Genomic DNA, 13,151 nt, shown 5'->3' on the forward strand with positions numbered 1-13,151 from the left:
CCACTGGACTTCAGAAGAAGGTTCTCATATCAGGGAAGTTGGGCCACTGCAACAGCTAACTCCAGTCTCTCAAAGGTTTAATTCAGAGAAGCTTTTTTTCCTTCATATCATAGTTCAGTGACTTAGGGACTTAGGTCCTTTCCTTGTCTCTATCTTCTCAGGACATCTGCTGGAGCCAGAAGAAAGAGAAGAGAGGGGGACCATGTAGCTATGTTTATGGGCCAGTTGTAAAATGACAGCCATGCTCACGTCTACTCATATTCCAGGAGCTGGAATTTAGTGTGTGGCCACACTCAATGCAAGGAAGGCTGGAAAAGGCGGTCTAGGTGAATGCCCGGAAGGAAAAGGAATGGATTTGGTAAGCCATTAACATATTGCTTACCTTTGTCAGGGACGGCATATGCCTGGGCCTGTGTCTACAGGTGATTAGCAGGAGTTAACACGCATAGAATGTGTGTGTGTGTGTATATATACACTATATTATGTATATGTATATAAATACTGTTATATATATGTGTATATATATAGTATATTACATATATATGTATATATAGTATATTATATATTATATGCATATATGTACACACACAGAGTATATATCTATATATATACAAATGACCCTTGAACAACATAGGGGTTAGGGGAAATGACCCTCTGCACAGTTGAAAATCTGCATATGACTTTTGACTCTCTCAAATCTTAACTGTTAATAGCCTCCTGTTGACTGGAAGCCTTAGTGATAATATAGTCATTTAACATTAGATGCATTATCTACTGTGTTCTTACAATAAAGTAAGCTAGAGAAAAGTATTAAGAAAACCATAGGGAAGAGAAAATATATTTACAGTATTGTCCTGTATTTATTGAAAACAAAATCTGCATGGACCCACACAGCTCAAACTGTGTTGTTCAAGGGTCAACTATAGGTATATGCCTATGTATGTACATAGATACATATGGGTATAGGTATAGTATAGATACAGATATAGGATAGGTATAGATATAGTATAGGTATATGTATAGCATAGGTATAGGTATAAGCGTAGGCATAGATATAGGTATAGGATAGATACAGGTATAGGTTTAGGTGTAGGTATAGTATAGGTATACTTACTGGGGAGACTGAGGTGGGCCTGAAGGCAGAATCTAACAGGAGGGCCTCTGGGAATCACCACGACTTCTCACCTCCATGTGAACAGGGGGTGACCTCAAGCTACAAGTGTCAGCATTTTAGTACCATTCAGTACACTGGTTAAAATAAAGGTCTCCTAACTCCCAAGGCAGCAAAGCTGGCTTAACATTAGTGATGCTTCATGAATTTTTTTTTTTTTTTTATAAATTTTTTTTTTCAACGTTTATTTATTTTTGGGACAGAGAGAGACAGAGCATGAACGGGGAAGGGGCAGAGAGAGAGGGAGACACAGAATCGGAAACAGGCTCCAGGCTCTGAGCCATCAGCCCAGAGCCCGACGCGGGGCTCGAACTCACGGACCGTGAGATCGTGACCTGGCTGAAGTCGGACGCTTAACCGACTGCGCCACCCAGGCGCCCCGAATTTTATGTTTATAAAATCCATCTCAGAACCACAGTTTGGCTCATGAAGTGGCCACACTCCCTCCCCTGTTTACTCATCCATGTGGGACTGGGATGTCTCAAAAACATAGCAGTGGCTCTGGAATCAAGTATTTGCAGAATGAAAATGCATCCACTAAAATACACAATGTATGGTCTGACTCTGTTGTAGCACATCACTAGTGAAATCAAATCAAGCAATTTTATTAATAATTACTATTATTATTACAAAAAGCAAGTGTTTGTTAAATTCCTGTTAAACTCTGGGCAGTGATCTAAGTGTTTTGTTTATTTATTTTTTAAGTTTATTTATTTTGAGAGAGAGAGAGAGAGAGAGAATCCCAAGAAGGCTCTGCACTGTCAGCACGGAGTCTGACGCAGGGCTCGAACCCATGAACCATGAGATCATGACCTGAGCCAAAACCAAGAGTCAGATGCTTAGCCAATTCTGCCACCCAAGTGACCCAAAGCTAAATGATTTATTTTATTTTTTTATTAAAAAAATTTTTTTTTATGTTTATTTATTTTTGAGAGAGAGAGAGAGAGCGAGGGAGGGGCAGAGAGAAAGACACAGAATCTGAAGCAGGCTCCAGGCTCTGAGCTCTGAGCTGTCAGCACAGAGTCCGATGTGGGGCTCGAACTCATGAAGTGTGAGATCATGACTTGAGCTGAAGTCGGATGATACTTAACCAACTAAGCCACCCAGGCTATATATATATATATATATATATATATATATATAGCCACCCAGGTGCCCCCCAAATCTAAGTGTTTTAGATGCATGTTCTCACTTAATCCTGGTAACAACCCTACAAGGAGAGTACTGTGGTGCCCATTTAACAGAAAAAAGGGTGATTTGGTGAACTGTCTATGTCACATGAATATTGAGTAATGGATCTGGGATTCACATCCAGGCTTCCTGCTCCCTGCTCACCCTCCCGACTACAGCAATTACCGTTGGCCTTTGCTGAGCACCTAGTTTAAATCACGGAGAGGAGTGGTGTAGAGCACAAACTCTCAAATCAGCCTTTCTGCCTGGGTGTAAATTCTGCTTACTTCCTTTTTTGAGTCTGTTTCTTCATCTGCAAAACAGGGACAATGCTAGCACCCTCTTCACAGTGTAAGAATTAAATGAGATGTGGCAGGTAGAGGTCTAGGACTCTTACTGTTAGCTTTTCCTATTGTTTCCTGGCACCGGGCCAGGCTTTGCAGGATGAAAAGAAGTCAGAGAGAGGGGCCTTTAGACCCAAGTCCACACTGACTCAAAGCCCAGAGAGGCAGAGAAATCTCACCACCGTCTTCACTCGGGCCTTTCTTCTCTAAAAGGTCCTTTTGATTTATTAGCAAGAAGCCATCTGCCGACTACAAAGGCAAGATTTCAATAATTCTCACCCAGTTCCTGGCTAAAGATGCCCGAAGAGACTTCTAAGCCAGTGATTTTCAAAGAGGGAATTTAATTCATAGGCTTTGAAGAGGGGGGCCTGAGGGTTGGGCAGTTTGTTATATTTTAAGTGGAAATGGAAGAGCCATCCCACATGGGCAGCATGTGATGGACCCTGGGGACTGAGGACCTGTGAATGACCGGGCTTCTACACAGCTTGGCTTCCTATCTGTTCCTGCCATCTTAGAGGTCAAAGTCTCCCCAGACATGGAGACACGGTCACCTCCTATAAGAGATTTGAAGATGCCAAATATAAAATCAGCCACCTAAAGAGCACCTTACGGTCACTGTGCCTATTCCCCTGAGAGAGGAGAAAGTTGTTTGATGATGACAGTACAGTTGAACCTCCACTTGTAACTGTTCGATCTAAACGGGAAGGTGCCGCCAAGCAGATGGATGCCCACCAACCTGCGTTCAAAGCTAGGATCTATTAGGGATGTCAGAATATGAATCCACATCTATGTAGCACCTCTCATTCCCACACCTCCAGCCACCTGCTCCTTCTTCTGAGCAGGATAATTTTTTTCTGTCCTCTTGGAAGGAACAAATGGTCTGAGACACTGAATTGCAGAAATTGGTCCCCATCCCACTCCCTGAGGCTCCCCACGGCAGTTATTAGTTGAGGGCCTATCGTGTGCCAGAGACTATGCATTTGTTATGGCATTCATTCTCCCCACAACACTCAGAGGTGGAGATTATACTTTTACTTCACACATGAGGAGATTTAGGTTAAAAAACGCTTCACACCGCGCAAGGTCATACACCTGCTAAGTGACAGATTTGAATCATCGAGCTCCTCACCAGAGTCCCCTTCTCTTACGCCCGAGATGCTGAGTTCCTTGGCCTGGGCTGCAGCCCACGCAGTTCCCGCGTTTGGAGCTCTCCAGGTGAGTCTCATGGGCTGCCAGGGCTGGGAACCACTGCACTGCATCAGCCTTCCTACAAATCCGCAAATGGGGACTTTATTCCATCTTGCATCACAGATTCCTTTGGGGAGTCGGGGTAGCTGTGCATCTCCCCTACAGAAAAATAAATGTTTATACGCAAAAAGTTGCACACAATTTCAGGTAATTATGGAAATTTTAAGCTTCTTCATGGATCCCCCAAGAGTCATGAACTCAAATTAAGGTCAAGTCTGTAAATCCTTGCTTCCAATTACTTGGCCACACATGGGAGTGAGTTGGGAGACTTTAAGCAATTCATTTTCTTTCTACTGATTCAGAGTTGCTGGATCTGTAGTCCTGGAATATGTTCCCAGTTGATTCTTATACGTCCAACCAGAAGCAGTCTTTGGACTCATTTTTGGGAACCAGTTCTCTAAATGATGCCCATTCAGTGGATCAGAATTCATTTCTGTCACCTCTAATCTTGGGCAAGCTGCTTAATCACATGAACCCTCTATTTTCTCTTCTGTAAAACGGGAAAAACAATAGTCCCCACCTTGTAGAGTTGGCATGGGATTACAATATTCCAGGTAAGTGTTTAGCACAATGTCTGGCACATAAGTGCTCAATAAACATTAATTTATCATTAATAAATTACTTATTATTATTTGTCATTGATGTAATTGATCTCCGTAAGTAGGCTCTTGGTGATAGGATTGGGAACAGAATCTAACTTCTAGCAGACTATCAACAAAAATACATGAAAGAAAGGGAACAAATTCAAAGTTTATTAAGCATTGAGAATAACAGACAGATAAGGGTTCGGACTTAACAGCATAAACACCACCCATATCACGATGTACAATTAAACTGACCTTATGTGAACTTGTACCTGTTTAACAGATGCAACCTTTGTGGTGTTGCCAAAAGGATAATGGTTATGGTGGTTATGTTCGGGAAGGTTCTCCAAAATTAAAGATGTTATGATTTGACTTAAATATCCACACACGTGTGCGCGCGCGCACACACACACACACACACACACACACACACACACTCACACTCCTCTACATACACTTGGCCCTCTGCACAATGTACTGACTTAATTGTCAAGTCTAATCCAATTGAGATCTAGGATAAGGCTTTGCTCATTTTTAAAATGACATTATTAATTGTAGAGAAAACCAGGAGGAGACCTTGGCCTCCCCAGTGGGGCCCAGGAGCCCTCAGCAGGGAGCTGCATCCTGAGAGCAGAAGCTGTTTAGCACACTGTCCCCCATCACCTGCAGCTTGCCGACCCCGGGTTAAATCCCAGCGTCCGCGCTCCACACAGGCAAACAGGCCAAGCCAGCCTGGCTTGGGACAGCTCTGATGAACTCTGACAAAGTCTGAATTTTCTTAAAAGGAACACCAGGGGGAAATTAGATAAACTACCGGAAAAAAAGCAAGTATACCTCTGCATGTTGTTTTCCTCAGGGGTGGCTGGAGAAGAGGGGGCTGCACTTAAAATTCTTTTAGGCTCAAGACCTTCTAAATGCACATTTAGAATTATTGTGTGTTCCCTCACAAAACCAGCGAGTTGGAAGGAACCCCTGGGTTCTCTAGCACAGCATCCTACCCACCCGAAGCCACATCCCATCTGCACGCTCCTGGAACAAACGGTCCTTCTGCTTCGAGGGATGACTTCCCCCAGGCCTGTCGTACTGGAAGATGAAAGGCCTGGCACAGTCTTGCCCACTGAGTGTTTTGAATGGTCAGAAGGCGGCCCCTTTCTCAAAAGGAGGACATGATCTCTTCCAGCTCTCCTATTCCCTACCTGCAGCCTCAAATTGCATGAGGCAGGACACGCTCATCAGGTTTTGCCCTTCTCTGCAAGTCTAAGTCCACAGAAATGACACCATGACCCTGTCAGGAAAGCAGGCCGCTCATTCCAAATTGTGTCTAAATGATGTTGGCATGATAGGATTTGGATTCATTTTTAATGGCCAAGTAATTAATCTCTGAAAGATGCTTCTGATGAAAAGGTGGAAAATGACAACAGGACTCTTTTAATAGCTGTGGTCTGCAGAACTCATCTGACCCTGCTTGATCTGAGTCCTTCCAAATCAGGCCACGGCTTCCTACGCCATCGAGCAGAACTGCCTTGTTTACTAGTTAACCGCCCTCGACAGAAAGCAAGTCCAGGAATGAGTGTTCATGTGTGTGTGGGGACAATGACCTACATATAAGGCACGTGTACAGACTCCAAAAGTTTTTAAATTTTAAGACGAGGTAGGTTTCTGAAACCTCTCCTAGCACACCCAAGAGTAAATTTTATTATGATCTTTTTATTTCTTCCACAGAGAAAATGTGTGACCCTCATTTGATACAGACAACCTCATTCCAAGACCAGAGCTCAAATAAATACGGTTTTTTCAGCTACCATCTCATCCTGTGGTGAACCTGGATGGCCAATGGTGCAACACTTCTCCACTTACAGACATTGCTTGTTTCTGTTTCGGTAACTCCTGCCACTGAATACTTCTGCTGCCACTGGTCTCTCTACCTATAAAAAAGCTAACACTGCGTCCACCTGCATCTCTTCCTGAATATTGCTTATTCGGTTCTGCTTAATTTGGCCAAAGGTCTTCTTTTCTTAGTTGCATACCTGAACAATGCATTTCGATTCTAATGCTCTCGCATTTCCCACCATAATCTGTAGCTCGGGACAAAATGAATATCTAGTAGAAATAGCCTTCTAGTCAGATTTACGGAAACTATGACACTCGACAGAAGCACTGCTGGTGGATGGACAAGGGGACCACCAGGTCATTCAAGGATTAGATACTCTGGAGGCAGGAGACTAGAAAATCCCATTGATGAAAGGGTGTTTTAATCTAGCACAAAACGTATCTTTGCAATAACAGCGGAATCTCTTGACGTTACACAACTTGGTGAAACAAAAGAACAATCACCTTTAAGGTCAAAACATCTACCAAATTATAAACCGTACATGTAACACCGGTATCAACCTTATACTGCATAAGACACACGTGCCCACAGAGGGGAACAGAATTGTTTGGGGTGCTTGCAGTGATATTTCATTCCAGAAACTCGTAACTTTGAAGTGAACGTTTTCATGGCAGATGCTTTTCCTAAAAAACACTGTATCAGCCAATAAATATTTGACTAACATCCACTTTGTGCTTCTGGGTGACGTTAACTGACTTCTTTCTGAGACCTAATAGGGAACAGGAAAGCTCTTTATATATTTTAGAGCGGGATTCGTCACACCAAGCTTCGATACTGTCATAAAATTTTAATTTAAAGCAAAAAACATGCTGATGTATCAGTGATAGGCTTAAAATATTAAAGACTTCAAAAACCCCCAAGCACTTCTCTGTACAACACTGATGAATATATATCTTTGCTATATAGTTTTAAAACATGGAATAGTTTTCCTCTTCTTTGCTATATATAATATATGTCTTCCAAAATACATTGTCAGTATTTATATCTGAAAAATACTGTACAAAAAAGAACTTCCTATAATTACTCTGTATAAACATTAAACAATTTAATAATCTCTCCTTTTGGTCTATAGTAAACATTTAAATTGATTGGATTAACCACAGTTTACGACAACACCATCCTCTTCTGAGATACACCAGTGTCTTTTACATTCATTTTTCAAAAGTCCTCTTTATAAGAGCACATACTTTCAAAAAAGCAAACGAAATAAGAAACATAAGCTCCAGAATCATTAATTTATGAAGCATTCGAAAATGACACCACTAGGAAAAAGGGTCTTACAAAACATCAACTTATTAACTTAATTAACTGATTTTTAAAAACAGCAAGGTATAATTCACAAAAATATATATATTACCCAAAAACGGGGAAAACTGAATCTTAAGTAATTGTTTTGAATATCAAGAGGGATATGGAAAAAGGGAACTAGAAAAGTGGGGGTGGGGAGCGGAGAAAACAAAAGCAAACATATCAATGTCAAAAGCTGTTCCAAGATGCAATTTTTTTTTTTTTTTTTTTTTTTTTTTTTTTGGCTCCTATGCTGATAAATTAATCCCTCGTTCTTAGACCTGGCATTTCCCTCTGCTTCCCTGTCCTGGGGATATTCTGGGCATGCTCAAATGCATTACTGTAATTTTTGTTTTTTAAAAGACAGTGAAATTCTTAGGTAGGGAACATATCCTATGTCCACTAGTAATACTCAGGCAGCATGCTCTAGCGTACAATAGGATTATTGCTTTAGGTACAGACGGTGCAAAAACACACTCTGTGTTCTAGAATAGTACTCTTACTTACCTGGGGTTGATAGAATTAAAAGGAAACTTAGTAGATAGCAGTAAGTAAATATGGGATCTAATAAATCTAAACAGCACTTGAAATTTGAAGACAATTATCACCAAAACTGAAAATATGAGGAAAGCAACCTATAACTGGAGAGAGAGAGAGAGAGCTGCAGTGTAGTGCTAAGTGATTTTTGCGCACCTTATTAGCATGGTAACTTACAGATTAAACAGAAACAAGAGCTCGTAGTCTTGACAACTGAGATCTACTATTTCACCAGGGCCCTGCTTGGTGGAGCCCAGCAGAGGGTCCTGGAAGAGCAGGCAGGAGCCACCAGAGAGCGACGCGGGAAGGGGCAGGAGGGGGGTTGGAGGGAGGGACAGGAGACCCCAGGAGGCGTCTCCGCAGTCCAGTAAAAACACGGCACCTTTCTTTTTCGGAACTGAAAGATGAGGAGAGGGCTACCTTAACATGGCAAGTGCAAAGGCACGCGCGCGCACCGCGGACCACACGGGAGCAGAAGCGCGCACGTGCGCACACTGCACACCAGAACGTGAGTCAGTTGTGTTTACGCCTCTGGTAAAGTGCTGATGTCAGAAAGGTTGGTTCGGGTGTGGTGCTATCAGGCGGGAAACACACTGTCCATCTATTGGAAAGCCAGCCCGCAAGGCTGCCATCCTACAGGGGCCCGTGCCTGGCCTCGTACTTGGCAAGTATGTTCTTGCATTTGCCCAGCTCCTTCCGCAAGTCAGCCACTTCCTGGCGCAGGGCCGAGTTCTCCTTCTCCAGGAAGGACGCCCGGATTGCGATCTGGTTCTCCTTCAGCCGCCTGGCGTCGCGGGAACGCTTGGCTGCCATGTTGTTCTTCCTGCGCCGGGCCCAGTACTTGTCATCCTGCTCATTAGTCACAGGGGGAGAGAAACAAGATGTTAGATTTCAGCCGCGCGGAGGGGCCCGGGGTGGCGCCCAGGAACCAGGAACCCACGCATCTCACCTCACATCTCCTTCCCTGACAGTCCGTTTGAGTCTGAGACCACTGCTCGGGCGCCACGGCTTCCCTCCCGCAGCGTGGACGCACCTGTCACAGAGTGTCCCTCCTTACTCTCTGCCCTGCAGGGGCCACGCCACGGGCCACACGAAAGCAAGTGGCTCACCTCACACCCTAAACTACATTCAGATCGCTCTGCTTTCTATGCCGAATGTTTTAAGAACCCTTTTCTTCCATGGGCGCTCATAGGCTTGTTGGTAGAAGTCCATACGATATTGTTGCAAGGCGACTTGGCAGTATCTATCAACTATTTAAATGCACTACCAATGATGAAGCAACTCGTCTTCTAGGATCTGCCTCCACCCATCTGCATGCATGTGCACACAGACACCCCAGGCACAGAATTCTCACTGCGGCATTGTCTCTAATAGAAAGAGATGGGGGAAAACTAATCAGTAGGAGATTTAATAACTACATGACGGTGGAGTCCTACAAAAGGATACTCTGCAGCTGTTACAAATAATGACCCAGCTGAACCAAAAAAGATGTTTATGATCTACCGCTATGTGGGTGGAAATGGCAATTTGCTAATAAATATGTATGGCCTCATCCCACTTTGGTTAAAAAATCACAATATTGTATATTCATAGAAAGAGGCCCGGAAAGATTTATACCAAGCTATGAAAAGTGGTGCCTCTAGAAGGGGAATCGGAGGAGGGATGCCAAGGAGAGAAGTAGGATCTTTCACCTTTTCTTTCTGATGTATCCCTTGGTAATCAAAAACAGGAAGAAAAAAAAAAAAACCCTCCACCTGCCACCGATCAGTATGCTCATATTTGGTGGCTAGCATTTAAATGATTTACTCTAATTTCCTGTTTAACTGTTCTCTAGGCCTTAATTCACCTGGGTACTATTTAAATGTGGTCAGTGTGAAAGCAAGGTGTCCTCTCCCCCTCATCCTTGCCCCTCCCCTAAAGAAAGGAAAACCTTCCTAGGAAGACTAAGAAATGTAAACCTTCTTTTAGGTCTTACCAATTCATTTATGGAGCCACCTGGTGTGTTTTGCAAACCCCTCTTTCCAGCCACTTGCAACAGCAAATCCCTCCATCCTAGCAAGACTAATACTTGCAGGTACCTGTCACCCAGAATAAGTGAGTTGAGGCCAGTTCTTTCCCTCCCCAGGATTACAAGGGGCAGCTGGCATTGGAGGAAGTCACATGGCTTGGGACCATGGCTGCAAGGAAGGCCCAAGGTCAGTGGTGTATGCCCATACCTGTCCATTACCCTTGGCAAACATCTGCCCTGCACAAAGACAGAACGTGTGAGACAGAATGCCCGTGCAGGCCCCTTGTGTCAGCCACTCACAACCTGGTAATGTTATTTGTAAAGCACATCTAGCTTTCTACATGTTTCATAATAGTATCTACCAAAGTGAAAAAAGATCTTCATAAGAGCTGGTACCAGCATCCTTCTTTCAGAGAAGAAGGCTGTCCTTTGAAGAATCCCTGGGTAAGTCAGCTCGGGGCAGGTGTGCTGTGGCCGTTGGTGGGATTTGTTGTTTGTGCTTGGGAAAGGGGACAAGGGGCTGAAGAAGTGGGGAGAGGCCTGACCAGCTGGTTGGGGCGAGCAGGGAGGAGCTTGCCCCAGGACTTCACAGGAGGTAGGAAGACCTGAAGGCATATTAACAACAGTGAAGGCTCCAGTTCTGATGGCAGCTGTTCGGTTACTTGGATAGAAGCCCCAATTCCACCACCCTTGGTAGTCTCAGTGAATCCACCACATTCAATGTTCCTTGGGCATATGGTTTCCAAGATCATGCAAAAGAGGGGCTAACTCAGGATGTATCAGTACCCAACATAGAGGAACAGGAGCACAGAGGTGAAGGAGTGCATAAGAATAAGCCCCTGGGAAATGGCAGAAGCTGGGTGAGTGGAGGGAAGGGAAGGGAAGGGAAGGGGTGTACTGCCATAGGCCACGGACTTGGTGGCATATGACAGGGTATTATGGGCCAGGGGGTCACCAGCTGACCTCAGGGGAACAGCCAACATTTCTGTCTCTTAGAGCTCTTCTCACTTGTAAGGTGCTTTCATTTCCCAGCCTCACCTGTCCACACATGCAGGCGAGCCAGGAAAGGTATCGAGTGGGGACCATCTCAGGTGAGAGGGGAGCTAACAAGAGGAGAGGAGTGGAGCAGAGGATGCAGAAGGCAGGAATGAATGATGGAAGGAGGGGGACCAGAAAAACCAGCTTGCCTCCCTTTGTTACCAGGGCATGGCTGGGGGAGGGGGAAGCAGGATATTGAGTGCCGCTGACAACTTTGGCACCACATTCCTGTCCTCTTCTCTATTCCCAGGTGCAGGTGCCATCTGGCTAGCCGGTTGCCCCCACCCAGCAAGGGCCCACCCAGTCCTGCCCCATCGTCTTTCGGAAGGAAGGTCTCGTGTTTGACAGCGCCTCCCCCAGTCAGCTCCCTCCTGAAAACCAGCGATCCCTTTCTCTTGCCAGACTCGAAGTTCCTTGAGAGTAGGAACACTAACAGTTCTGATTCACCTTGGTGTATCCCCGGGGCTTGGAACATACAAGCCTTTGAGATATCTCAGTCAAGTGAATGAATGGACAGTCAAAAGTATTGAGACATCAAGGTGATTAAACCGATTCTCAGCTGGGAATCCTGGTACTGCTTAATTCTCCTGGGGCATGCTAACCCAAAGGAACGGCTCAATAGAGGGGTTCGGGCAGCTGTGGGGAAGACCATTTATTGGTGGGGCTCTTTCACTCGTTTGGTTTGCTTGTCCAATGCTGGGGGCCACAAATATGTCACCCACCCCTAGCTCAGTCCTCTCTACTGGAAGGAAAAATATGTTACAGCTCTGCTTCTTGTTTCACATAAGATCATGGCCTGTGGCCTGAGGCTTCACTCACAACTGAAGAAATCCAAAGACACTTGGCAGGAGAATGTTCCTGCCAGCTACCCACCTGCCATGGGAAAAGGTCAGGCATGGCCATGACAGCAGTACTATGCATAATTCCAACACATACTGTTTTCACAGGGCCTCTTTGTTGCCAAGGTTACCTGGGTTATTAAGTGAGCTTGCTCTTTGCTTTGAACTTGTAAATCTGGAGACCTGTGAAGGTTTGGCTGGAAGTTTTATCTACTGCTTAGCATCATCCTTCTGAACTACCCTCTGTTCAAAAGGAAATCCATGCTGCATGGCTTCCCAGTTTAGCTGAAGAGGTGAGCTCGAAAATACACACAGGATTGGGTGGCTAAGATGAGGAAAAGCATCCAGTTGAAAGAAGATTCTCAAATTCCCAGGACCCCATGGCCCCTTCTTATCCTATCTTAGTCTTGACCATCAGTTCCCTGACTTGTTTAGATTTTTTTTTTAAGTTTTATTTATTTAAGTAATCTCTACACCCAATGTGGGGCTCAAACTCATGACCCTGAGATCAAGAGTTGCACGCTCTTCCAACTGAGCCAGCCAGGCGCCCCTTGTTTAATTTTGTGGAGTGTTTACTATGAACTTTACTCTTTTGATTCTTAGGGAGACAGCCACTGGTTTGTCACCCAAGAGACCCTGCTGTAGCCCTTGTCAAGGCCAACATGCTGCAGTGACCTTTCTGGAAACTAGAAGACTTCCACTAACTAGCAGCGTTCACCTCACTTAACCCTTCTATTTCTCCATTTCTTCGACTGCAAAACAGCAACTTTGGTCTAACGAACCTCTGAGGTCCCTTTCAGCCCTGACATCTGATGAGTCTGCTACACTCAAGGTAATCTGAAGTATGTAGTCAACAGAAATGATTTCAATCTGCAGGGTACCTTTTCCTCCAGTGCTCTTTCTAGATGGCAAAAATAGGTAAGAGGTCAAAATTGGTTCCAGGACAACATTCCAAACTCCCATGTTCCCAGCTGACAAGTGACTTTCCATCTGTACCACAGTTAGTTTTGAGAAATGGGGGTCAGAAGTTAGAA

The 13,151-nt window shown here is 44.5% G+C and overlaps 1 protein-coding gene across 2 annotated transcripts in view; it reads right to left on the bottom strand.

Annotated features, from left to right (window-relative positions):
* Window positions 1–4,665: 4,665 nt before the first annotated feature.
* HLF (HLF transcription factor, PAR bZIP family member) overlaps window positions 4,666–13,151 on the bottom strand; it is a 53,650-nt gene continuing 45,164 nt past the window's right edge. The window contains exon 4 of one of the 2 annotated variants that reach the window (XM_045488323.1): window positions 4,666–9,084. In XM_045488323.1, coding sequence (XP_045344279.1) covers window positions 8,866–9,084 — 219 coding nt within the window. In that variant the 3' untranslated portion in view covers window positions 4,666–8,865. The remainder of the gene's footprint in view (window positions 9,085–13,151) is intronic. The other variant, XM_045488324.1, reaches the window with a different exon arrangement.

Source organism: Leopardus geoffroyi, chromosome E1, assembly GCF_018350155.1.
Source record: "Leopardus geoffroyi isolate Oge1 chromosome E1, O.geoffroyi_Oge1_pat1.0, whole genome shotgun sequence".
NCBI classification, from domain to species: domain Eukaryota; kingdom Metazoa; phylum Chordata; class Mammalia; order Carnivora; family Felidae; genus Leopardus; species Leopardus geoffroyi.